This window comes from Volvox carteri (assembly GCF_000143455.1).
Source record: "Volvox carteri f. nagariensis unplaced genomic scaffold VOLCAscaffold_23, whole genome shotgun sequence".
In the NCBI taxonomy this organism is placed as follows: domain Eukaryota; kingdom Viridiplantae; phylum Chlorophyta; class Chlorophyceae; order Chlamydomonadales; family Volvocaceae; genus Volvox; species Volvox carteri.
Window position 1 is genome coordinate 1 of NW_003307566.1, and position 27,476 is coordinate 27,476.

General features: G+C 52.4%; 4 protein-coding genes across 4 annotated transcripts; 2 read left to right on the plus strand and 2 right to left on the minus strand.

Moving 5' to 3' along the window:
• Positions 1-1,950: 1,950 nt before the first annotated feature.
• On the plus strand, positions 1,951-10,003 carry VOLCADRAFT_91803 (uncharacterized protein; the record flags this gene model as incomplete). Its single annotated transcript, XM_002951239.1, has 11 exons — positions 1,951-1,996; positions 3,500-3,525; positions 4,331-4,471; positions 5,697-5,798; positions 6,098-6,191; positions 6,399-6,526; positions 7,296-7,591; positions 7,874-7,899; positions 8,832-8,944; positions 9,135-9,279; positions 9,918-10,003. The coding sequence occupies 11 exons, from the start codon at positions 1,951-1,953 to the stop codon at positions 10,001-10,003; spliced, it is 1,203 nt and encodes a 400-aa protein (XP_002951285.1).
• A 298-nt stretch (positions 10,004-10,301) lies between these two features.
• On the minus strand, positions 10,302-10,952 carry VOLCADRAFT_91804 (uncharacterized protein; the record flags this gene model as incomplete). Its single annotated transcript, XM_002951338.1, has 1 exon — positions 10,302-10,952. The coding sequence occupies one exon, from the start codon at positions 10,950-10,952 to the stop codon at positions 10,302-10,304; it is 651 nt and encodes a 216-aa protein (XP_002951384.1).
• Positions 10,953-19,132: 8,180 nt separating this feature from the next.
• VOLCADRAFT_91805 (uncharacterized protein) lies at positions 19,133-26,693 on the plus strand (the record flags this gene model as incomplete). Its single annotated transcript, XM_002951240.1, has 12 exons — positions 19,133-19,145; positions 19,581-19,693; positions 20,160-20,309; positions 21,089-21,265; positions 21,787-21,888; positions 22,125-22,215; positions 22,793-22,923; positions 23,276-23,350; positions 23,477-23,769; positions 24,464-24,533; positions 25,345-25,486; positions 26,608-26,693. The coding sequence occupies 12 exons, from the start codon at positions 19,133-19,135 to the stop codon at positions 26,691-26,693; spliced, it is 1,443 nt and encodes a 480-aa protein (XP_002951286.1).
• A 344-nt stretch (positions 26,694-27,037) lies between these two features.
• VOLCADRAFT_91806 (uncharacterized protein) lies at positions 27,038-27,340 on the minus strand (the record flags this gene model as incomplete). The annotated part of the gene is made up of 1 exon (XM_002951339.1): positions 27,038-27,340. The coding sequence occupies one exon, from the start codon at positions 27,338-27,340 to the stop codon at positions 27,038-27,040; it is 303 nt and encodes a 100-aa protein (XP_002951385.1).
• Positions 27,341-27,476: the final 136 nt, after the last annotated feature.

The following is a 27,476-nucleotide window of genomic DNA, read 5'->3' on the forward strand; positions in this document are numbered from 1 at the left end:
AGACGACGATGATGATGATGACGGTGGTGGTGGTGGCGGTAATGGTAGTATTGCTGGTGGTGAGGATGCTTGTGCTTTTCCTACCTTCTCTTCCTGCAGCCGATAGCCGGTACTGTACGGCCAGTACTGTACTGGGTACCGAAGTACTGGGTTTGGGTTTGCATTTTTCAGTACACATATATGTACGCATTTGCATTTTATGATATTGTGCATGTGACCGAGAATGCCGAAAAGTTATTCTCCCAGCGGACTGCAAGGCAGATGAAGAGTGGGGCAGGTTAAGCGCCGGCAGGACGAATAATGAAGGCCAGTTTGCCCACGGAGGCGTCGTTTACATGGGCCTTCGGCTCGTATGGGTAGTTTTACAGGTATGGGGTCACGCAGCACCCCAACCATGTAACACATACACATGACGGCATGGCACGGCGCATGCACGAGGTTAACGGTATAGGAGTTAGGCTCAGAGTCGGCTGCATGTGTACGGCAGCATAGGGGGGACGGGAACCGGCACCTTTCCAGGGGGCTTCTAGGGGAGGAGAAGAGGATGTCGAAAGTTTGAATGTCAAAAGGGATGAATTGACTACTTCCATCAGAGAGGCTGAAAAGGATGAAAATGATGATACATGACAATATTTATACACATGTCCAGAGTCTGTATAAATATGTCTGGACTCCAGACATATGAGCGTCATCCGCGGCATGTTCCTTCCAAACAGGATTTTTGGTGATGTGGTCGGATGGAAGTGTGTCAGGCGAAAGGTCAGCGGTGGGCTCGACCTCCTGCGACTCCACTGATGGAATATGGATATGGACAGACTGCATAATAGAGGTTTCATGGCCTGTTACGTATGAAAGCGCACACATAACGATACACTACCATGGTGGCTAGCAGTTTGTTCCGTTTTCGGAATTCTTCAGTTTTCCGGCTATTTATGCTACTGTGGCTGGCAACGGTGTGGGCTGCCGGTGCCGGTACCGGTGGTCCCTTCCTTTACGATATCTTGGCATCCGCTAGCTGACAGGCTGACAGCTGTATTGGGAACGACGTTGGACGGCTAAGCGGCCCTCAAAAGGCAGTTGTGGAGGGCCGCGCTGCAAACCCGCGGACGAACAGGAGTAGGTGCTGCCTGGCGCTGCAATCCAGCAGCAGGTAAGCTCAAGGGGGTCGAACAAGACTTCGCGCTGGAGCTGTTTGTGGGCGGCAGGTGACGGATGTCATTGCGGGTGGTTATGACACACCGTAGCATCGCTCTACCTGCGTCGAAAGGGAAGGAGAGATGAAGTGGGCGGGCCCAGGCGGCCTTCTCCTGCGGCATCACGCGCCTTTCCGCGGCCATGATGCTCCGGGAAATGCCACCAACACTTGCCGTGTAGATGGACTGCGCGGCCAAGCGACAACTGCCAAAGATAAAAAAACCAAGCAAGCACTACGGTAATCCACGACAAACACACGCCACGAACGCGGTGACATTGTAACACTCATTCGCAAAAATTAGAGTTGCTTTTCCGTACAGGGTTGCGGTGAATTCGGGTGAAAGCACCAATAGCAGCAGGTCAACGGAAGGTGTGCGCGGAATCACGTAAGATTTCGAATATTGATGGGAGTTTCATCCTTACAAGGTCGCTGTAAAAGATGAACAATTAGGAGCCGTTCATCCTTTTGAGATTGTGGACGAAAGCTAGGCCAAGTCGAAAGATTTCCGCCCATCGCATCTGGGCAATTGGGGTCTGGACAAATCGTAATATTTCATTAAGTCCAAGCTGGATTTTTGTGTAGCTATTATCCTTACTTGAGCTTCCCTTGTCCTTAGCTCCGCACCTCGCGGGAGGCCCTATTTGCGTTAGTAGGGTAGTAGAGCGAGGCAGGCCATCATCACACGCGACTGACAGGTATTATAACAATAAACAAAGCTCAAATATCGCGAAGTTGCCAGCCTTCAATGAACAAAAATGGAACTTCGCACAAGCCTTGGCAAGGCTGCACTGGCAAAGGTAAGTCAGCAACGGTCCAGAAATGACATGCACAAAATTTTAATTGCCTGTTTGTTTATGCTCCTGCTCACAAACTTGGACTTTTAAATAAAGTATCAGCTTGCGGTAAAACCTAGGACGTGTTCACGTAAGTAAACGCAGATATGTCTGGTAATGTTTGGCAGGTAGAACACAGGAGATGAAGCGGTGGTGGCGAAGTTTCGGACCGCAAAAGCTCATATTTCTTTCCTTATTACTGTCAGTTTCTTCTGTCCTGCAAGGTGCGCAATAATATTATCAATTCAAATGTGTTACATGTGAGGTTCACCGATTGGCATCTGTCTTTGGTTCGCCTGCACACCATCAGTCGAACGAATGAAGCCGTCGTGCACCTGCTGCCTGCAAGATCGTCAGACCGTCGTAAACCCGACCCAGGCATGCATGGTACAGTCCCCACATAATTTGAAACCGAGCGTGTTTGCGAGACATGAGCCACAGCCCAAGCATGTTAAATTCACGTGGAGGGAACTACTAGCGTCCAGCATTCCAGGATGGGCGGGCTTCAATGCCTGTATGTGTTTATGTTTGTATGTATGTATGCATGTATGCATGTACACGACCACAAACCCTAACTGTGCATTTATCCAAAGCTGCTGTGGCTGCACGCGCTACAGATCGTCCCTTGTTTCTGTTGCTGCTGCTGCACTACTTATTTCGTGTGGGAAATATGTATTCGAATCCACACAGAATGAGAGCAGCAGTAATGATGAAAAAGCGGTGCTCCATTATTGATACGCATACTGTAGCGTAGCAACCGGCCCTTCCGAAATCCCACTCTGCCGTTAAATAACATTTTAGCACAAATAAGGAAATTCTTATTTCTCGAGTCAGGCTTTGCGCCTTTGCACTCAATCCAAACCTAACTATCCCTCGTATCTAATATGATGACTGCGGATGATGCCTGAACGCCTGTGTCGATATGCCTAGCTAGTTAGGTGTATGTACCTTAGGTACTATTTTTGGTATTCATCATACACAGTACCGCCTATATTGTTATGTATTCCCCAGCTCGCAATTAAGGCTTGGCGCAGATACAGATGTCGCAGGACTTGTGTGAGAGTATGCAAAAATCGATAGCAGCCTGCCTATCTCGCCTGTTGCCAGGATGCTATTCATCTGGTCAACTGTCTGATAACCCTAGCTAGAGAGGCCTTGCGCAGATCGGTCTCGTCCTGCACCGCCATGCATGGATTACTGCTACTACTAGGCATTGCCTAAAGAGGCCGTCCTTGGTGGTATCACCGCCATGCAAGCTAGCTTTGCGCGCATGCCCTATGGATGTATCACTCCTATGTATTTCTGTGACCAATGAAGTGCAGCGATAGATAGATGCGCTGTATGTCTGTCTGTCCGGTGCGTGCGCACGCAGGCGCCGTTGGGGCTCCTCCTCCTCCTCCCAGGCCGTCCCCGCGGTCGCCACCTTCGCCGCGTCCTTCGCCCGCGGCCCGTTCGCCACCGTCCCCGCCAGTGGGACGCTTGATCGAAAGCCTTGAGGTCGGTAACCAACAGGCGAACGGATGAACATCACGATCAGCGCGTCGACGGTACCTCCTCGGCTTTTTCTCAGTGAATGTTGGATTGGGGCCTAGCTACCTTGCGTACTGCGTGCTAGCATTATTGCCATGCATGTCCCGTCTCCATACACCATTTATTACTAAATGCATTGTTTTTCGATGGACTGTGCTGCTGCAAAAGGAGTTTCATCCACACGGCAGAGGCCCCCCACTGTGTCGGGTCGCATCATAATTAAACCTAGTAACGCAAGCAGCACCATTTTCCCGCCAGCAGCAGCAGTAGTGGTGCTCTTACGTAAAGTACAAAAACGAATAATAATAATAACGAGCACGCGTGTCTGCAAGAAGGAACCCAACACATGTGCGAGCGAATGTCGGATCATCTACACCGCGGTTGGTTGGATAGATTGTTATCCCATGCACCACGCAGTTCCCTAAAGTCCTGCATCTCCCACGCATACGAATGCAGCAATAAGAAAACGTTCTGTTCCTCGGCCCCCGAGAGTACTCGTTAGGTTTGTGACACTAGTTGCCCAGGCTGACATTATCACTTGAGTTCACTCTCACACCAATATTGACTTATTATCCACGCTAGTGAATAGCGACATAATCTGACCGTCAGCAGCAGCGCACGCACGGGGCAACGAAAATTTGTATTTGAACGTATCTGGAACATACGTGAAGCTGTGCATACTAACTGGATAAAGATAGATGAGCTATCCGTTATTTGTCAGCGCGACTGCCGTGTTGCGAATTGCGATGTACTTCATCATTTGCTGCTGCAGGGTGTGTTGCTGTACCGGAGCAACGGAGCATGGTTCATCAAGGTTCTCGATAGTAACTTCATAGAGAAATTTTATCGGCTACCAGTTCAACCTTTGGATTCAAGGGGCAAGCCTATCCCTGCAGGCAGCTACGTCTCCTTGGTGGGTTGTCGGTGTAGGTTTCTTTCATCATTCATCACACTTTGCAACGCATATGCATGCATGCATGCATGCATGCACTGTAAATCTTGCTGTACAGCTCTATGAATAGCCATTACTCATCACCAGCAGCAGAGGTCCGTCGTACCGTGGCCCCATATGCCGCTTGCTTAAACGATCGAGTGTATGTGTAAGCGCACCTAATGTGTGCCGATTAAAGCGCATGCATGAATACATGCCTGCATCCATGTGGAGATAGATGACTTGCTGCCATTAAGCTAACCAGCGATAAACTGTGTATGTGTATGGTTGCACCTCATTACTCCTGCAAATCCATCATTTAGGGGAAGAAGTGTTCCCCTTCTTCCCCTAAAGGGGACGGAGACTTCTCCAGCCGTCCGACTTCGAACATAGATCAGCGCCGACAGACCGTTTGTGGCCCAACCCCGGGTAATCCTGAACCCAATCCATCCCCTGTGTTTGATGGACCCGTGTAACACCTACTACTGCATACTTAACATGTTTGTTTGTTTGTTTGTTTGTTTGTTTGATTATTGCCTATCGAACACATAGAGATGCTACCTGCCAAGGGCTGGCGCATCAGTCTGCTCCAGTATCGCATACACGACGGTGACGAGTACCACGGTAGTTGCAAATCCGGCATCATCTGCCAGCAATACCACGCTGCGTGTGCTTATCATGGTGATGAGCCTGAGTGCCAGCGACCAGTGCGGCAGCCGGTCGGGAGCTGATGTGGGTAATGATAACAACTGTGTGTCCGTCCGTGCGTGTGTGTGTGTTGTATCGGATAATACGTATTCCGGACATGCATGTGTATGCACGCGTTAGGAATGCATGTTATACGTGCTCCATACATGTTTGTCTGTCTGTTTTCCTGTCTGTCTGTCTGTCTGTCTGTCTGTCTATCTGTCTATCTGTCTGTCCCTCCAGGTCTATGTCACACCCACTAATATTAGCCTATTATACCTTAGGTAGTTCAGTGTATGTGTGTATACTACTACTGCAATGTATGGACAGTGTGTAACACACACACACACACACACGCACACACACTCTTTTATTACGTACAAGCACGTCAGTACTATACAGGCACTTCCATAGCTTGGCAGCAGCCAGAGCCGAAGGAGCCGCCTTCACCTTCACAGGCAGTGTTCGTCATCACCTCGCCAAGCTTGCTGCCATATGCCTCGTTCGCCGCCCTTGGCAGGTCAACCGCGTTCGAAGCGCTTTCCTGGATGCGGGCGGTTACGCGGAGTTCTTCAGCAACTGCAGCTACGGTAAAATGGTTTTCGACAGACAGGCCTTTACGGTAGGTTGTTACGGTTCTAGGGTTATATCTTAGCGAATGGCGCACCCGCTCTTTGGCTTGAGCAGCCTTATCCAAGGCAGGTTAAGCTAATAGCTCCGAAGGCCGTCCAGGTGCACCGCAGATTGTTGCTTGATTAGGCTGGCAGGCTTGTGTCTTGTTCGGTGATGAACCACAATGTGTGTGTGGTTGTTACAGTGGGCTCCAGACTCCCGAAGAGTAGAGCCATCGGGCCAGCTGGCCGTGCACTGCATTAGACCACAATGATGAACCACAATGATGAACCACAATGACGCATGCAGGTTGTTTCTACAGTAGTACCGTGTTCCCTGGAGCTCGTAAACAAGTGCGACGAAGACGTCATTTCAACCGCTGCACAAGCGCAGCTGCAGCCAGGTACGGGGGAGCGTACAAGCAGTGTGCACATAGTAACACACAGATCCAGATGGTACATCGTATTTGCAGCGGATTTGCTCTCACGTGATGTACGTACGTGTTCCGATGGCAGAGCGACGCCTCCAGCGTTAACGCGTAGGCTGCTGTTATTTCGCCAGACTCCGCTGCCAAAGCGTTCACGCGTGTTTTGACTCGTTTTTTCCACAGGGTTTCTGAACTCCGGCTTGTTCACACAGCTGGTGTACGTTTTGCCGGACGGTATGCTGTTCACTTGCAACTGGGTGGGCCTTGCGGAGCTTCCCGGAACACAAAGCTGGTTCACACCCGACTCGCAAGTGCGTGCGTGTGTGTGTGCGTGTGTGTGTGCGTGCGTGTGTGCGTGTGTGTGTGTGTGCGTGCGTGTGTGTGTGTGTGCGTGCGTGCGTGCGTGTGTGTGTGTGCGTGTGTGTGTGTGTGTTCGTGTGTGTGTGTGTGCGTGTGTGTGTGTGCGTGTGTGTGTGTTCGTGTGTGTTCGTGTGTGTGTATGTGCAGCAGATATATTACCCCGATCACTCGGATCACCCGTGTTTCGTGTCAGTGTATTCGAGTACACGTTCTCATACGTAATCGCACGCTGTGTGTACGACTGTGCACAAGTTGATTGAAGCTACAGGATAGAGCAAACTAAACTGATTTTAATGACTAATCTATGCCGTACGTGGTGGTGTACGTGGTGTCATTTAGTACGGGTAAATGGTTCGCTTGACGACGTGAACCGCATTGTGCTGCACTGTCTGGTGTTGTCTCTTGCCTGCTGTCTGGATAATGACGGCATGAGAGAAGGCACGAGAAGGCGCGCTGCTTTTCCCCCTTGCAGTTCACTTCACGTCAAGTACGGTACAACTTAAAGTTTACGTACCTGCCCATCTAGAGCTATATATATAGATATAGCTATCCAGCGCAGGTTTTCTCCAGCTGCTGCGATTAATTGGATCCATCGGGTAACTTCAGCCCGGCGGCGTGCGCATGTCACGTCATGCCATGTCAGATATTTGTCCTCCAAAACTTCATCATTACCCTCATACGTCAGCAGGGTCATCCGGCTGTTCGTAACCACGCACGCAGGGCATCTTCTCAAAAGGCACGGTGATGCAAGAGCTGCTGCACAACTTCGGGCTGTACCACGGCTGGAAAGATGGAGTCGAGTATATGGACGACTCCACCTCCATGGGTTTCGGTGACAGCTGCCCCTCTGCCCCCGAGCTTCGGCTTCTGGGCTGGGCAACACCCCTGGCGCAGCTTAACTCTAGTTCCTTGCCTGTGGGCGTGTACATGACGTACACACTTACAGCCACCTACGTGAAATCGAGCGGAGTCATGATCTGGATCCAACCCGATTGGCTCGGATCTCTTTATAACAGGTAAGCCTTTTTGCCGTACTCCGTGTGCCCTGTACGCATCATCATCATCGCGCTCACGTGCTGCGTTGCGTTTTTCTATGTTTTTGCAACGGATCCTACCGTCTATTGTCGTACTGCTGCTGCTGCGTGTCCTAATTAAGGAAGGGCAAATTATCACAGCAGTCGCAGCAGGAGTACCGCTAGAGCATTCCGATTGCTCACCTTCATCCCAACCATGAAAGTCCATGCCCATGCCAGTAGGTTGACCTGGGTTGAGTTGGGTTGACTTGGGTGGCGCCTCAGCGAGTCAATCATTAGTTGCAAGGCAGGTAGGAATGTAATTAAGACAGGGTAAGCAATTTCAATGAAGCCTGAAGCCCCAGCCATATGTAATTATGCATGCATGTTGTTACTGGGTGGTGGTATAGCTTCACCAGCGGCCCCCTTTCCCTTGGAGGCAGTTCCCTGCTCTCCCCTGCGAGAGGGGCACCCTAATCGTATGTATGCATGCATGTATGTATGACTTGGATTACAGTGGGACCCGCGAAAGGGTGGGGGGCCGAAGCCGAAACACACGCTAAGGGTGGGGGGCACGACACAACACAAGTTGTCCCGAGTCTTGTGTGCTCCCGACCCCGACTCAGGCGCCAAATGGGCGCTAGAGAGGTGCTGCAGTGAAAGCATACGGGCTCTCACGTACCACACGGACGCCTCCAGAAGACGTAGCTAGGGCAGAGCCTCTCTGAAGTCCCAACCCCCCGACTCAAAAGGAGAGGAGGCCCAGAGGAGTGGTTTACGGCTGGATTGTCGTCTCGGACGGGAAAAGCCTCCTGCTGCAGCAAACGACCCGAACAAAAGCCCCCCAAAAGGAAGCGGTCGGAGAGCTAGAAGCCCCAAGACACCTCACAGACATGCTACTACGACTGCTGACCTGCTCCGCCTAGGGCCCCCGCCTGGGCTGTGGTCCAGGGGGAGATCCAACAAACCCAAAAAACACCGCACCAGAAGCAACACCGTGACAGCCTGAGGGACAGACAGGGGAGCCGGGAACGGGAGGACTCAGCCACGATACGTTCCAGGTGCCCCTCCATGGTCCTCCGGAGGTCCGCAAAGGGGAGGTAGGAAGGAAGGTAGCCCGCGCGGCGCCTCTCCACTACCGTTACTGAACCTGAATGGCTGGCCCTTCCGAACCTCACTCTCCCTGCCCCGTACGGCAAAGCGCCCGCACTCGTCCCTCGCCAAACTGCCTCAAACCATGCAGCAGCACAGACGTGCCTAAGTAGTACGTTCATATCATGCTGCAGGAATATATACCTGGCACTTCGGGGCCGGGCGGCGGGTGATCAAGACCTGCTGCAAGACTACAACGGAAAGGTTCGTTCGGATACCGGCATTACAGTTCGTTAACTCTGTTCCATGCACATGCAAGATGTACGGTTGTGCGGTTGTGCGGTTGTGCGGTGCCTTCTGCGCCCGTCCCTTGCATGGCCCGCCCATTACACGCCTCCCTGGACCAGCTCGTTGTATGGGGGCGTTTCCCGCGCCTGCTGTGTATGTAAAACAGGTTTCTATGCACGAAGTGATTCAAGACATGGACAACAACGGCACGCTTGGGGTGATTGATGACCCGAAGGTGTCCATCACCGGAGTTCTTAGGCCGAGCGCATCCGTAGCGCTCTTCAACTACAAAGTCCACATCCTAACGGGAGGTATGTATGTATGCATGTCGGGAGGGGCTTTTTCACCTGAGGAGGCGGGCGGGCAGCGGGGGGTGCGTAAACACACGGAACCCAGTGAGGACGACATAATACGATTAAAATTTTCTATTGTTATTATTAATATTATTAATATTAATATTGTTATTATATTTATTTTACTATGTTTACTTTGTTATTTGCAGTATTCATGTACTAATTATTGCCAGCATGAGAGTTCTCGTATCTGCCTGCCTCTCGGACTGGCCTTGCTTGCTTGCTTGGCAGGCGCACGCGCACATACTTGCTGCAGAACTGCCTGTTGAACAAGGAGGCACTTGCTGCCCCTGTTGCTGCTCTGCTAGGGCTACTGCGCCTAGGGCTGTTGCTGCTGCTAGGGCTGCTGGCAGACAGCAAGACGCGTAGCGCAATTCTTCTTCTTCTCGCTAGTAAACGTGCTGCTTGAGCGCTGGTCCAGATTGATAGGGCGAGGGAAGCAAAAGAGCGATCGGATAAACGCGGGTCGTAACCCATGGTTTCCTGCGTGTAGGTCAGGGGTGTACGTCAGGCGTGTGTACTGCACCATACCATTTGTTCATCCGTCCTGCGCCAGTAGTACTTACCTTACCTCGCCCCTGCATTCTGCCACGCAGCCCTCTCCAACTCCGGTACCTCCATTACCATCAAGATCTGCCGCTTCACGGAAAGCCCTGCCGAGTGCGAAGACGTCCCGTCGTAAGTGCTCAGCTTTTTGCTCCGCATATGCTCCGCTTCGTTTCTTTCCACATCGCTACGCTTCGCCGTCGACGCCGGAAAAAACGTAAACGAAATTTAACATCAACAAGCCGCTCGCTCGCCATTGTGCTGCGATGGAGTTGTACACCGTAGAAAAAGTCGGTTACTTCCTGTCCTGAGCAGCTGCCCTGGGCAGAGCGAACAAGCCCAGACTTATATGCATTGGGGTGGGCTGGGTTACTTTTCCCTTTAAGCGGCTTGGGCGGAAGTAAGGTCCTTGACAAGCTCGGAATGGCACCTGTCTAGGGTATTGTATTGTGGCCTGTTTTGGGCCCCCTAGCAATATTGCCGTTTGCCTGAGACTGGATGTTCCTCCCTCCCCGTTCTGCGCAGACCTCCGCCATCAACCCCACCGTCATCCCCGCCTCCATCGCCCCCGCCGCCACCATCCCCGCCACCACCACCCGTACAACGACCACCCTCACCACGACCGCGTCCATCACCGCCGCCGCCGTCGCCCCCGCCGCCGTCGCCCCCACCTCCATCGCCTCCTCCTCCGCCGCCTCCACCTCCATCGCCCCCCCGCCGTCGCCCCCACCTCCATCGCCCCCGCCGCCGTCATTCCCCCCACCATCACCCGTACCACGACCACCCTCGCCACGACCGCGCCCATTATCGCCGCCACCATCGCCCCCGCCGCCGTCGCCCCCACCTCCATCGCCCCCGCCGCCGCCGCCTCCACCTCCATCGGTCCCCCCGCCGTCGCCCCCACCTCCATCGCCCCCGCCGCCGTCATTCCCCCCACCATCACCCGTACCACGACCACCCTCGCCACGACCGCGCCCATTATCGCCGCCACCATCGCCCCCGCCGCCGTCGCCCCCACCTCCATCGCCCCCGCCGCCGCCGCCGCCGCCGCCAAACCAACCACCATTTAGCCCCCCACCTACCATAAAGCCTCAAAACGACAAGCCACCCCCGCCGAAGCCATCCCCGGCGCCTCCACCCTCACCTATAAAGCGCCCACCCCCTAAGCCGTCTACAAAAAGACCGCCATCTCCGCCACCGCCATCCCCGCCACAGCCATCTCCGCCACCACCGCCTCCGCCTCCGCCACCGCCGCCATCCCCAACCGACTGCTTCGCATCACCACCTCCTCCCCCTCCGCCGCCACCACCACCACCGCCGCCGCCGCCGCCGCATCCTTGTAACAATGCGCCGCCACCGCCGCCACCACCACCGCCGCCACCACCACCGCCACCTCCCCCGCCGCCGGTCCCCAAGCCCCCATCGCCTCCGAAGCCAAGGCCGCCGAGGCCTCGCCAACCGCCGCGTTCACCGCCTTCACCGCCGCCGCGAAGCCCACCTCCTCCAGCACCGCCAACCCTAGGAAAATCAAGCGTGCCTCCATCGCCAAGACCGCCTACACAGTCCTCTGGTTAGGCCGTCGAAGGACAAAAACGCTAAACGGTGCCAAGGGCCGTTAAGAAGCCCCCCTTCAGCAGCAGGGCTCCCCTCGCCAGTCGCTGCCCCTGTGAACTATCTGCGTGCTTGCACGTGTCATGAGTTCACTTCCTCCAGCCGGAACCCCCTTCCGGCCCTTCGGCTGTCCGCTCTTCGGCTAAAGGAATGTGCCTTGCTTCCCCGGCTTCCCCTACTGCCTTCTGCATGATGCAGACTGCATTGCACTGCCAAAAAATTCATTTTCGTGCTCGTTGGTCCTTTGCTACCTGGCTAGCTGCTGCTCGAAGCCATGAAAAAATGCTCTCGCCAGGGTTCGTGCCCTGCGTCGGCCTGCGGGTCGGCGGGAAGTGAGAACGTGGGAGAACGTAGGGGAAGCAAGTTACTACCAGCAGCAGCGCATATGCGATAGAAGTGGGGGATCTCAACCGCACGGGACTCCTCGTAAGAGGCAGTGCAGCTGTGCGCCGGTATGGCTTCGTTGGTCCTAGGGCTTGTACGTGCTGCCCGTGGAAGGCCATGGATCCAGAGGGTGTGTGTGTGTGTGTGTAGTATTGGAAGGCATCAGCTTATGATTTGCAAAAGTTGGTCTGCATGTGCCATATCATATTTCACGGGGTTACATCTTTGTTAGAGCTGGTCTTGATGGCTTTGTGGATGGATTCACCGTCCGCTGGCCTGCCTCGCTCGTTCGACCTCGCTCGCTCTCGATTGGCGCTTTTCCATCATTTCATTCGACGCCCCTGCGATGGACATACGTACAAACAGGCACATCTGCGCGTATGTGGATGATGACTACTGACCGTCCTTCGTGTCGCCTAGCTAGCCTTGCCTGCTGCTGCTACAAACTGTCAATCGAGCATTTGTTCACGGGCACGTTAGGCCACGCGCGCATATACATACATAGGTACATACATACAATCGTTACTCACGCTTGGGCCTGAGTTCGACACGCGGGATGCTGCAAGGGTACACGCTGCAGCATCTATAGATAGATAGATAGGTCGGCGCGCGTGCGTCTATCGGCGGCGGCATCTAAATTAACGTGCGTGCATCACGGCGCGCTACTTGCTTTGTGTGATGATGCCATACGCTAATGGAAATGATACACGTGCGCACCTAGCTATTATTGCGACGACGCGATTGCATCGCAGCACAGCAGCTCCTTGCACACACCGATGCATATCTACATGTATAGTTTTTTCCGTTTCTCCTCTGCTGGCTGGGTGTTGGTCACCATTAACGTGCTATTGCGTAGTTGCTGAGCTGCTGCCCCCGAATTGTGATTGAACACGCGCACCTTTCGATTTGTAGGTTGTAAATACATCTGTAGAGCGTAGCTCTAGTAATTAATCGGACTGTGAAACAGACAATCTTGTCCTTATTATATACGATAAGATTATCTGAAAACTGGCCGTCGTCGTTGTTCTTGTTGTTCTTGTTACTAGCGCATTTGAATTGAGCGCGTGAACCGTTCGCTATCCTAAGTGCTCGCATCCAAGCCGTCTACTTGCTTATCCACTATCCATCTATCTATCTATGTACAGGACCCCTTGCTATACATATATCTGAACGGAATTGTTATCGAAGAGTTAAACTCTGTGGGTGCCGCACTGCGGGACACTGTTTCATGATCCCTTCATGTCCTTCATCTAAACGATAGTTTAGGTTGTCGGTGCACGTTCACCGATCATTACGTGCCCTCGTGCTTGATGAGGGCACTACCACTGTATCACGATGGGTATATTGATGAAGCTGGTCGGTCGCATGAACGCCGCCAGCCTTGCTCGCCGCAGGCGTGAGGACGTCGAGCTGATGACGTCATCTCAATGTACAGCCGTATGTACATACATTTGCCGAGAAGATTGCTGTACTTATTACGGACACGTGCGCGCGCACGTATGCAGTATATGATAGCGACTGCCGAGTGCCCATAATAATGTTTAGAAGGTATACTTCTACGTAGACAGGAAGAGTAGATATGTAACATGCATTTGCTTCGGCCTTTGACGATGGTGTTAGGTTAATTATTAGCGTATGTTTGCATTTTTCCATCCTTCACGTTGTTGTGGCAGGAAGCAGCGGTTTTTCTATCCTTCGCGTTCTGATGAGCCTTTGGCTCTTTAGGTGAGATTATTAGGTGTGAGGTCACCGGCTGCTACACATCTTACTACTTGGGATCATTATTGCCAATGAACGATGCATGCGCACTACTCGTGCAACGACCCAATCAGACCCAATTTCGCGCTCGCTCTTCGTACACTCTTCATATAACTCACCGGCGAAATACTCCATATCTGCTAAGTCGTATTTGAGTTTTAGAAGTATCTTCTAGTCACCAGGCTGTTTCCGGCTCCAGGAGGGCCAGTAAAACATAGTATCAGCGTATCAGCCCTTTGCTTTATAAGTTATTTATTAATCCACTCTCGCCCAAATAATTCAGATGGATCAATTTCTTCTTATAGCTCATATTCACGTAAAACAATCTTCGGAGGCCACTTCATATGTCAGTCAGTCTGCTAGGAAAACGGGGTTTTCAGGCATCCATCCATAATGTAAGCTGTCGATCGCATGTGGGCTGTCGATGTGGACTCACCGCAACTCAGTTATTCCCCTTGGGCGCTAGTCTGGGCTGGTAGTGCGGTCTGTCCTGTCCTCCGTGGCTTGTAGGCGTATATATTAGGCGTATGCATATTGCCCTTGGGCCTTCGGCTCGTATGGGCAGTTCTACAGGTATGGGGTCACGCACCCCACAACCATGTAACACATACACATATCGATCTCATGTCGACTTCCATGATCCTGCCGCAGCTGGGGCTGCTGGGGCTGTTAAGATTGGGTTGTTGGGATGGTAGGCCTCCGGGGGGTTGGGGCAATGGTGAGGTGAGAGCAAGCATGAGACCGGTAATGCTGTAAGTAGTCTAAATTGGCGCTGCTAGGTTTGCTTGTCGTGTGGCCCTTTCCTGTCACCATCATCACATTCACCATGGCACCACCGACAGGGTTGTTCACCCCGATTCGGGCCCGAACTTCTTTGAGATTCTTCCGTTTTGCCCGAGAGGAAAATTAGTGCGCCCCGGAGCATCCCGAACGAATTTGGGGCCTTTCGAAGCATTTCTTCGGGGACCCCACCGAAGCCTCCCGAAGCCATTTTCGAAAAAAACCGAACGATATTTCAGTAAATTTGCATGTTTTCGGGCGCAGAACGGGCCTGAAAACCGGGCTTGCAATGTAAGGTCCGCTTGGTCACCAGTCAAACAACAAGTACAAATGTGCATTGCGGCTGTTTCGCGACTGTATAGCACACATTTTCATCATATATCCAAGCATATCCATAATTAAACATGCCCGAGTGAGCTGATGATGAGCGCCCAACCAAGATGCCCCGCATCTCCCTCGGGATTCACGGCTGCTTTAAGGCACCTGGTAAGCTCCTATCATACAAATAGTATAATAGTGGCGCCTCCTTGGTTTTGGGTAAAATCCTTGCCTGAATGATTGCTCCCAGGCGCCATGTTCCAAAATAGAGTCAAACACCTGTTAATTCAGCCGTCCTAGCATATTACGATAGAATCTAAATTTTACCCAAAAAACCGCTTCAGACAATTTCGGAGGGCCCGAAAAAACTGCCAGGCTGACAGGAAAACGTTCGGGGAAGGCTGGCAGGAAAACTTTCGGGGAAAGTTTCGGTTTATTCAGAGGGTTTCGGGCACGACCGAAATTTTTGGTTCCCAGGTGAAGAACCCTGACCACCGACCCCACCATGCCCACTTTCCTAGCTGATGGACGAGACTGCAACACATCCTCGCATCCGCTTGCAAGAAGGCGCGGAGGGACCACGAGCGTGGTATGTGGAGCAGGAATGGCCACCCCAAAGTACAGCAACTAGGATGCGTTATCGGCCATCAGTTCGGAAAGTGGGGATGGTAGGGTCGGTGGTGCCTTGGTGGATGTGTTTTTGTGTGTGGTTGTTACAGTGGGCTCCAGACTCCCGATCGACACTAATTTTCCTTTCGGGCAAAACGGAAAAATCTCAAAAAAGTTCGGGCCCGAAGTGGGTTGAACAACCCCGACGGTGGTGCCTTGGTGGATGTGGGTTGATGGTGACAGGAAAGGGCCACACGACAAGCAAGGCTAGGGGTGCTTCGTGCAAAGGAGGGACATCAGGGTGGTTCGTGTAGACCCATGTGCGGTGGCGCACGAAAGAAGTAGCCTAGGTGGGCTCCAGGGAGGGTGTGAGGAAAAGGGTGCAGCAGCCATGCAAGAGAGCATGGTCAAGGCGGTGACATCGAGGTAACGGGCGCGGATGCATGTGGTTGATGAGCCGGAGGTTGATGACTTGCCGCACGTGACTTGCCGCACGTTTCACTGGCCAACATCTGACTTGAAGGAACAACAGCGTAAAGCAGAGCATAAAGCAGAGGCAAGTTCCATCGCCACATGGCACAGTAAATCAACCCTGGCCTAATATGTAAGAAGCAGGTTAGCCACAAATTTTTGAAAATTGCTCGGGCTTCATTGAGTTGAAGCTCAAAGCGGCAAGTTCTACGAATGGCTGGCGTGGCCGTTATCACAGTTGTTACGGCGGGCGCAAGCAAGCAAGCAAGCAAGCAAAAGGTCACGTGCGAATCCGATGCAAAGCAACTACCCCGAATGACAAATGTCACCAGAAGACTGTCGTTAGCAAGTCTGCTACTGCTACATTCAGTAATGCTCTAAACCCTAATACATAAAAAAACGGGAAAACGTATTCAATACATGTTTATGCAGGAGTTTACGTGAAAAATTTACCGGCGGTGGTCCCTATCCAAATTAATATTTTGCCGAGCGAAGGAACGTATGATGAGGGCAGCGGTACGCGCCAAGCACCTTTCCGGGGCCCTCTTCGTAAAAAGCAGCAATCAATAAACACTGACAGCTGCGTAAAGAGAACACGACTGGTGGTCAGGAAGCTGACAGGAGGAGGAATGCTTTTGGAGGAGCAAAGGACGCTGTATGATGTGTGGGGTCATATCTTCACCCTATGGCCGCTACCCCGCAGACCCTGCCTTCCCCGGTATTTCGGGGCACCCTCATCCGGTCACCCTATTCAACTTCTCAGTGGATCGCTTAGGTTCCGCACCCACCACCGGCATCCAACGGAATCTGCCGGATCAACGGCGGCTCAACTCCATTCCTGGTCAGCTCGCAGGTTAACTTTATCCCAGGTCATCACCGTCACCAGGTCATCGACTAGGGCACTTTTACCTTCCACCATTGGAAGGATTTTTCCTAGTATAACTAGACCAAATATACAAATTAAATATATTTGACCCTGACAGGTCTCGTATGCATCGTAATAAGAAGGTATTACAGGGGGCCCCAGACCCCAAGGGAAAACCCCTGCAGGGTAGGGCTACCGTGGGCATTAGGGGCTACAGGTGTACTGGTGTTGTGTACTGGTATTGGCATGTCTCGTTCAAGAGAAGGGTGACGGACTGCACCTCCTCTGCTTCCCACCTCTGCTGTAATAGTCGGCTTTTTTTAGCGAGTGGCGCGGGCATGCAAACTCTCCACGTCTTCGTCAGCAGCATCTCCCCTCATCCGCCATTAGCAAACGAAATGATCTGGACGTTAACTGTAAGACTGCATCTGACTGCACTCCGGTAGCCAGCTCACCAGCTGCAAAACTCCATCATCACCAGGAAACTTATGGCTCACATTCACGCATAGAAGGTGTCATCGTTTTTTTGCAACCTGAACTTGACATTCGGATGCCATCTTGATTCGGAACTGGCAGCGGGAGAATCAGGACCGTTAGCGACCATTAAAAAGATGGCAGACTGCCAATGGCGTGGCGGACCGACAGAGGTCCACAGCACTGCCCGAGATCCGCCTTGGCAGCAGCATTCGTTCTCGTTCTCGTTCACAACCAAGCATACCGAGACTGCAACAGCCTATTTTACTCGCAGACAGTGGCATGCAAGTCTGCACTGCGCAGGAGGGTAGGATCCGGGCTGGAATTAGGGACGCACGGGAATTGTGCGACCGGGGCAGTCAAAAGAATTGCTCTCCCCGACCGTGTGTCCTATCCTCTAACTGCGCTTGCTTGCAAAAAAGCCAGCACACCAACATTGCTAGGATTTGTTATTCTGTTACGCTTAGGGGATCCATTCCGCGCCTGCTAGCCAGGCAGCAGAGGAGCAGCAGTTCCTTTGACGGCGCCCGTTTGGACCTATGTGGATGGGCCAGCGTTTTTTATTATCCCTCCATCCCTCCATCCCTCCATCTATCCCTCCATCCCTCCTTATAACTTCGCGGCAAGGAAGTCGCTGCAGCACAGCCGCCAGCGTATGTGTTAATTTGCGTCAGGCCGATACGCCGGTCTGTTGTGTCGTAGTTGGATTATTGGATAGAACTGAATACAACCGGGTGCCCTGGGTGCGGGTTCTAAAGACTGTCAAAAACTGTCACAATTCCGAGCCAACCGCGAGACACGCACAAGCTTTGATCAATACTCGACATCTTGTTACAGACGAAGCTGGGCGGAGCTTCGAGCCTAAGGTAGCAATTCGAGCCTGCCCGCCGCCCTTGTGAACGGGAGCTGATCGTCCTTGCTGTTTGCCCAGATGCAATGACATATGAGCGCGGCAAATAGCTATTTCCTTCGGATTGTGTAGAATAAGGGGAGGCTTATTGCAATTTACAGGTTTCTGTAGCTATCTTTTTGACCCGTTGCATCGGTGGGCCGCGTCCAGGACAGCCATTACGAATCGAAATGACGGGTGCGGCAAGGGGGTTTGGGGTATACGCGAGTTCCTCATAAGTTCTCCCAGCTTCCCGTTGGTCACACTATATGGCCGCGCTGTGTATGTCATACGAAGCTAAGGTATTCCATAAATACCTTGATGGGGGACGGACACTTAGCCTTTTCAAATAGCCCGATTGTACGGCTAGCAGAGTTCCTACCTCAGGTTATTTATTTTGCACAATTTAAGGACCACGCCTCCAGTGAAGAATGTCAATTGTGACATCTGTTCTATCCAACGTGTAGTCGGGAGGCCACTGCTATTTGTCAGCGTTGTGTTCATGTCAGCGTTGTGTTCAAACACCGTGTGAAGAAGGTGAGATCTTGCACATAAAGTTAATCTCCAGTTTAAAGTTATACGATAGTCGCGCAAGCTCTCGCTACCACAACCAATCTCGCTACGACAACCAATCGCACCTTTCGTTCGATAGAATACTTGGTGAAGCTTTCTATTAAATGATTCCATACCTGATAACTGACTGCGCTCGATGGCATGTTGCCGATTTAACTTGCGCCCGCCCGCCCGCCCTGAAGTTTCGCAACCCGCGCCTTGCCGCCGTCCGCATTCCCGCCTCCGTGACGGCCGCATGGACAAAAAGATTTATTATGATGTGTGAACCGGAACAGATACAAGCATGAGAACTCGCTGCCTAACTACTTCGTCGTATTGCTAACACAGTCACGCCCTGCAAACGTTTCACGCAATAACTCACAGCTTTCCGGTAGAATCGCATGCAGAAAAAGCCACATCACGCAGGACCAGGACGGCTTTAGGACTCAACTTTTCCTCGATTTAAATACCGGCAAAGTTCCCGTCCTTTGGCGATACATGACATGCGGACCGTATCTGGACTTCTCCGTTTGTTCGCGCTTTTGTCCTGCTCAATGGCAGGGACAGGTGAGCAAGCAAACAAAACACGGTTCCTAGCTACTTCGGGCGGTCCTCCTGCCCTACCCCGCTGACTGCTGCCTAAGTGAGCCTCATGAAAGCAAATCAACAAGCTGCTGCGCGCACGGCCCCTTGGCAGAAACACAACACCTGCATGATAGCGCAACAGCTAGCATGCCCTGCTTACCCCCGTCATCATGGTGTGTGTGAATGCAGCCACCAAATCAGCTCGTCAAGCCCTAACCCTAACAGCAGTCCATTACAACTGAAGTACTGCTGCGGGAAATGCGCACTGAAACGTCGAGAACGAAGCAGAGCAGATTACGACACACGTCAGATGAAAGACATACATACATGCACACACACGATGTTCCCGATGTTCCCCTTTCAACACACACACACACATATGTATGACCACGTGGATGAATGTACGGCGCATGGCAGGCGCTGTCCCTACTGCGAAGCCCCCATCGGTGCTGTCGTCGCCGTCGCCAACAAAGATGCCGCCTCCGAGACCACCGCCACCACAACCACCAGCAATCGCAAGGACATTGCAGGTAAGGCACGGTCGTGTTGCAGCCTTCTCCATCATATACCATGCAATAGGGCATCCAACGAGATGCGCCCTCCTGGTGCCCGATAAGCCACCTCCCTGGCCCGCTAGGCTGGGGATCCCCCTGCCGGAACCAACTTTAGAGCGGCCGCAGCTCTGCGGGGGCCGACATGAGGGCGGTAAATGCCACGATTGCTCTGCGTGTTTTGCGCGCGCTAGGATGCAACCACCGGATGTGTTTCAAACGCACATGTATTCACTCACATGCACAAAAACGCATTACATGTATCATGTATGAAGAAAATATAAGAATATATTTTACCACCGCGCTTGACGCAGGCGATGTTAGCTTTTTATAGATTCGACTGCTTCCCTTCCTGATTACACATACACGTACACGACGCGCATAACCCACGATCTTGCGGCTGTACGACCGTGCCTATTCCTTGCCATGCGTAAACCGTTCGCAGGGTCGGCTAGTGCGCTGGATGACATATCCCAACCCTAGTGGTGGGTTGTGGATGCTAAATACGATAGACGGCACAAGCTACCGCCTCCCGGCACAGCCGGTCGACTCCGCCACGGGCGTGCTGATTGCGGCGGGCGCCTCGGTGACGCTGGTGAGTTTCCGTACGGACATGGACATGCAGCACCCAAGAACCGCAACGACGCTGACGTGGCCTCACTGGGGGGGTTATGTGTATGTATGTATGTATGAATGTATGTATGTATGTATGTATGTATGTATGTATGTATGTATGTATGTATGTATGTATGTATGTATGTATGTATGTATGTATGTATGTATGTATGTATGTATGTATGTATGTATGTATGTATGTATGTATGTATGTGTATTACATGGTCGTGGGATGCGTTCCCCGTACCTGCAAACCGCCCAATACTAGCCGAGGGCTCAAGGACTGCCAGGGGTTATGTACGGCAAACGGACGTAGTATTGAATAATCTCTAGAGGCCAGTCGATCAGCAAGACACGGGTGGCTAACCACTGTATGTATGTCGAGCATGGACGTGGAATGGACGGCATGTCGTAAATACAACATCATGAAGCTGCCTGGCCATACTGTGATGTGAAACTTCTTTATTGATTTTGGCTAAGCTGCTGATCTTCACTGCGTGCTGCTCTTGAAGCCTTCTTCCCTATCCACATCGCCTACCACATAAGACACCAAAAGCTAGGGAAGCCTTTCCCTCTTAGTTGCTAAACGTCTTGAGATCGACAAAGGAGGCCGAATCATTTGTTCGGCTAACCCTTGCCGGCTGATGCCTACCTGAACCTACTTGTCCCGCAATTGTGGTTTGCGCATCCTGTGCATCCTTACGTATGTACTGCACATGCGTGCCTGCCGCCGGAACCTCGGTGCCTGCCCGATGGCAGACTTGCTACGCGTCGAGCACGCAAAGGAACGTGTGTCTGAGTATCGCCAACGCAAGGGCTCCTTTCGTTGCCGCATCAACGCAATCGACGGCAAATGCCGCGCTGCGAGTGCTCGTGATGGTGGTCAGCATAAGTACGTCATCTCTGTCCTGCCCCGCTCGACCGGCGGGAACTACTGTGAGTAATATACAATAGTATCCGTTGGCGCCATCTTGACTGCCGTACGTCCGTAATATTACATGTTGCAGAACCAGCGGAATGGTCTTGCCTGTAGTAGCTGGCCTGCCGCTGAAGAAAGGCCTTTCGAGATCCTGGTGAAGCGCTTAGCGTGTATACATAGTTGTTTTTTTCAAGGTACCGTACTGTGTACGGCAGCTACTACATTGCCCCACAAGTAGTGGCCATTACCTAGTGGTGGCGCATCTGGGGGACTTCGGGCGGTGATGGCGAACGTTTGGGTGACACCGGGTTGCGCCATTCATAGCGGGGAGGTGACGTGCAGGCCCTCTAAGACGATGCCATTCTTGCCTTCTCCTTACGTCGACCCATTCACCACATCGAGCCGCGGGCAGAAAGGCCCGTGGGCTGGGCATCTCCTCCGTACACTTCGCTGAAACCTGTATCTCCCTGCAACTCGCCTGCGCTGACATGGACGTACGTTTACGACAGACAACACCTGACGGTTGAATGAAATGCAGGTGCAAGATGTGCAGAACGCCTTTTTAGCGCCCAACGGCTCCGCGGAATTTTTCAGGAACTGCAGCTATGGCCAAATGGTGCTTGATCGGCAGGCGTTGAAGGTAGGTCAGCGGGTGCTGTGTGCGTCTGTCTGTCTGTCTGTCTGCATGTATGCATGTATGCGCAAACGCATATGCTGTATTATCTGGTCGCTGAAAAGGCCTCTCGAGATGCTATTTGTAGACGACATGTGCGCTGTACTAAGTACCAGCTCCTGCACAGACATACGTATATGAATACGATAGTTGGCTGAACTATGAATGCATGGGTGCGCATCGCAACGGCGCTGCTGATGCAGGTCGTCTCTACCGTAGTGCCCTGTTCGGCGTCATTTTTGAGTTGTGACGAGGACGCGATCGCGAATGCAACGTTGTCCAACTTGCCTGCAGGTGCGTACTAGGGCGCCGGTACGTTGTTGCTGCTTCGTTTGTTAGGATGTGTAACTCGAGCCTGCTAGGATGTGTAACTCGAGCCTGCTAGGATGTGTAACTCGAGCCTGCTAGGATGTGTAACTCGAGCCTGCAGGAGGACCGCCTTATGTAGTAGCTGGCCGTTGAAAAGGCCTCTATCTATGATGCCGGCGTAGCGCCTTATCAACGTGCATTACCGAGGATATGTGTGCCGCACCACTGTGCACAGCTACTACACATGCGAGCGAGGAAACGTGTGCTGCTCCAGGATATGATGTTGTTGTTGTTGTTATGCAGTAGCGCACAAGCATCTTTGAACGAATTTTTTTTCGTCCAACAATAAAAATATTGTTGAGGGATGTTTGGGCAGTGGGAGGGGAATTAATGCACGAAATGCGCAGGGTTTTGAGCACAACCGGAGGGAAGCCAAAACACTGTCGTCACCCCATTGTGAGCTAAACACCACCTTAAGGGGGTTTCCTGCCCTGCCTCCTGCCCTGCCTCCTGCCCTGCCTCCTGCTGCTTATATCTGGACTGCATTACCTTCGCGACACAGGTATACAGCCTGAGATGTTTACACACTTTGTGCACGTGATGCCGAAAGACTTCCTCTCCATATGTGGCTACTTTGTTCGAGCTGAATTGCTGGGAAGCAGGAGCTGGCTAACCGCAGACTTGCCGAACCAGGTAGGCGTATAACTATAGCAACTTGGCTGTCGCAATCTCGGCATTTTCGGCTCCAAGGGTTCTCCCGAGGCCTCCGAATGCTTTGCTGCAGTCGGTCTATCTCTCCGGCTATCTCTCTGCACTTCTGGGTTTGCAGGACTGCAGGTAGCTAAAGCAACCAAGCGGAGCGGCATGCAGCCCCCCCCCCAGCACATCCTCCCCCTGCCCCATATTCCCGACGACAAAGTGCCAGGTGCCACTTGCGGGTCCATACATATGTACATGTGTACATACACGCACCTTTGTAGTGTAATGCAACCCAAGGTGTAACACACACACACACACACACCATAGCCGTGACACTGCCCGGTAGGGTATTCATTTTTCAGCTTCTCGGCATGATGCTAAAAAGTACACCCCAAGTGGATTGATCCTTGCGGAAGGAAAGGTGCATAACATGCGTGCGAAGCGCCGTGCTATATGTGTGTGTATGTATGTGTGTAATGCATATGCACGATGGCCGTGATAAGCATCCCTTGGTGTTGTGCACCACCGCCGGTCTGATGACACGTAGGGTATATTCGACAAGGGATCAGTGATGCAGGGATTGCTGATCAATTATGGACTTTATCCTGCATATAGTGGCGGCGAGCTCTTCAACGATAGTTCAACTGCCATGGGCGACGGCCGCAGCTGCCCCTCTGCCCCAGAGCTGTCCAGTTTGGGCTGGGCAACTCCGCTAGCACAGCTCAACTCCTCAAATTTCCGAGAGAAGGTTTATCAGCCCTATACGCTGCGAGCCACGTACCTGGGACCTGCGAAGGTTATGATCAAGATTCAACCGGACTGGCTCAAGTCATACACCAAGTAAGTTGATGCTTAGAGTATGTGTGTGGCTGTTACAGTGGGCTCCAGACTCACGAAGAGTAGAGCCAGCGGTCCAGCTGGCCGTGCATTACTGCACTTGAGATGAACACGGCAAACAAGACCCATACGGGACGTACAGATATATGGGACATACAGATATACGGGACATTCAGATATATGGGACATTCAGATATATGGGACATACAGATATACGGGACATACAGATGTAGGGGACATACTTGCGAGCTGACCAGGAACTAAGTTGAGGCGCCGCTGATCCGCTAGATTTGGATGGATGCTGGTGGTGAGTTGCCGAACCCAACGAATACATTCTGAAGTCGGATGGGGTGACGGATTAGGGTGCCCCTCTAGCAGGGGAGAGCAGGGACTGCCCCGGGAAAGGGGGCCGCTGGCGAAGTTAACCACCCTGTAACAACATACATACGGGACATACAGATATACGGGACGTACAGATACAGGGACATACAGATATATGGGACGTACAGATGTAGGGGACGATGCTCAGATGAAAAGCCGGGCCAGGCGGACGTATACGATCCCGCACCATTTGCTCTCTAGCAGGGGTCGCCGGCAAAAGTCACGTCACCATGTGTGCTTCAGTCGGCCACCGATTTCTCTGCATTTCTATCGTACGGCATGTGACGCTCTATCTGATGCATCACGCCACCCGTAGGAACTTATACCTCGCATTGAGAGTCAAGGCCGCAGGCGACCTCGACCTCAATGACCAATTCAGCGGAAAGGTATGCTAGCGAATCCGTGGTGCATCGCACGGCGCGTCTAGATCCATTGCTAGGCCTCGTTCCATGTGCTGTGTGTGCACGAAATATACATAGCGTGGCCAATGCTTTCTGTGCCTGCTTCTGCGTTAGGTCTGTCTAGGGTTTTCCTCTGCTAGACGAATCAAGAAGAGTATGCTGGGATGGCTTCTTCCATGCCCCATGTGGAGTGCGTGATGGTGGGAAATTATCCCCGTCTGCAGCTCACCATGTCTGATGTAATGCGTGTCGCTGCCCCAAGGATACGGTAAATGAACGATGCATGAACGTTGAGATAAAGGAAGTATAAAACCAAAGTCTCTTCTTCTTCCCCTAAAGGGATATCCGATTGAATCACTGATGCTGATGATGCGAATGGACGAAGTCAACAGGGATGTACAAACATATAAAGCAGCCAACTCCGCACGAGGGTCGCAACTAGACAGCTGTGTGGCTAGGGCGCCGGCATAAGTAGCATGCCGTCGCGGGATGGGGCCCACCGGCATACGAACCCTAAGTATCCACGTATCTTTTGCTGTTGCCCATGCGTACATGTGCACGTACATGTGCACGTACATGCATGGGCGGAGTGCCGACGTGCAGTTACGTGGGGGAGATATATACACTACTATTTCCCCAGCAACCGCCGCTCAGCCGCTCCTCTCATGTGCACCGCATGTGCCTGCGTGCCATACGTTCCTAAGCCATTTGGTATCCAAGCCCCCGCTAATACTGCTGCACGTATACGGAGTCCAATTACCATAACCTGGGGCTCCCGTCATTCCCTTTTCCCCAGCTCAACATCCACGAAGTCAACAAGAACATCGACAACTTGCCAGTAGCCACCTCCGATAACCCAGAGCGGAGTTTCCTCCAAGTAGTCGGCCCACGCAGTTTCGCGATACTGAGCGAGTACAACATGATCATCCTGGTAGGAGGTGAGTGAAGCTTCAAGGCTCGCTTTGGTTACAAGCCGGTGAGGTAGAGCTGACCGCTGAAAAGGCCTCTCATCGATGTAGATGCTGGTGGAGCGCCTCTACGCGTGTTTTTCGATGGCGTGTGTGCCGTACTATGTACTACAGCTACTACAGGTGTCCATGTGTCGATCGACTGCTGGGTTTGTGAAGTGCAGTAGTGTGGTCTATGTGTCTTCTGTGACAGGCAAATGGCGCCTCTGCTTTTTATCTATCCTTTTTAACTTGGCCAAAAATGGTTGGCTAGCGCGATTTCGTCGATCAAGAATGGCGAGTACATGTACTAAGTAGTGCAAACTAAGTCAAGTCGTCCAAAGCGTCTGGTACTTGGAGCAAAGCCTTCAAGGATAATGGACCTGTCCAAGGCTGCGATTCCTGCCATCTTGGGCCTTGGAATTAGGAGCGACTGGGAGCGAAGTTTGGCGAAGTTTATATGCCAACTACTATTTGGAACGTTACACACGAAAATGCATATATTACCGAAAAACATAAATAAGAGAAGCTCCGCTAAGTAAGATATCTACGCTGGTGAAGTGGTGTGTCGCCATCGATTCGTCCACGTGGCGTGGCGTCACGCCTAGTTAAGCAACCCCTAGTTCGAAATCTCGGAATTACCAGTTATGCGCCCTGCACGTGCGCGGGTCGGCACCCAACAAAAAAAATCAAGTGATGCATAACCGGAGTGAGAAATGAAAATGGCAAGTGGCCAAATAGCAGAAAACATCCGCTTGCTTGTTTGGCATTTTTATTTGCGGCTGGGGAGGGGGAATTAATTTTTGGTTGCACGGGAACCATGTACTCCTTTCCTCGTAAGCAACTTGTAATCTAATACGTTCATAAGTAATTCGTACTCACGATACGAACGGAACCCGCTGCGGAAACCGTTTACTCGGGCAATGGATTGTTCCCTGCTGCTGTGTACGTGTGTGCCAGCAGCCTAATTTACATTTAAATATTAAATTTAAATGTATACGTATGTGTATGTGTATGTATATGTGTATGTTTATACGTGTATGTATATACGTGTATGCACATAATGTGAATAGCTTATCCTTAAAATCTAAAATCTGCTTTTACGTACGCAGATCTGGTAGACTCTGGCACTGCCATATTCCTCAAGATCTGTCGCTTCACGTTTGGCTCCTACGAGTGTGTGGACAGCCCACCGTGAGTTCGCTTGCTGCTGCCGGGCAGATAAAAAGAGCCCCCTGGACAGAAGCCGGACTGGCATGTGCCCATATATACCTGTGTATGTTGTGTAGTGAGACATAGCAGTACGGCACCTGAGTGCGCCAACAAGGCCAGAGAGGTAGATGCATAAACTTCATTCCAAACATGTAAAAACTGTATTTTATTTGCTACATATTTTGCTAAGCTCCATCAATTCGATCCCTTCACTCCAGAGCCACCTCCACGGCCGCACCCGAGCCACCAATCATGCATAATTAATTTACGATAAGCGTCGCTGCTTGCTAAATACTTCCGGTCCTGCACCCACCATCTACCTGTACATGTTCAGGGCCCCGCCAGCCCCGCAGCTGCCAGGACAGCCGTCGCCGCCAAACCCGTCTCCACCACCCTCTCCGCCCCCCAAGGCTTCTCCGCCACCGCCTTCACCCCGACCCTTACCGCGCCCGCCTCCGTCACCACGCACTCCTGCTCCCCAACTACCGCGATCATCACCCTCACCGCCTCCTCCACCATCGCCATTGCCACCGCCTCCTCCACCATCGCCATTGCCACCGCCTCCGCCCTCACCCTTCCCATCGCCTCCGCCTTCACGACCGCCACCACCACCTCCAAGATCCCCACCCCCATCCCCACCGCCGCCCCCCACACCCCCTAGCCCAACAAGTACACCACTGCCGCCGCCACCGCCACTGCGACGACGGCCATCTCCACCGCAGCCCACGACTCCGCTTTCACCCGCATCACCTCCCCCTCCTTCGCCCCC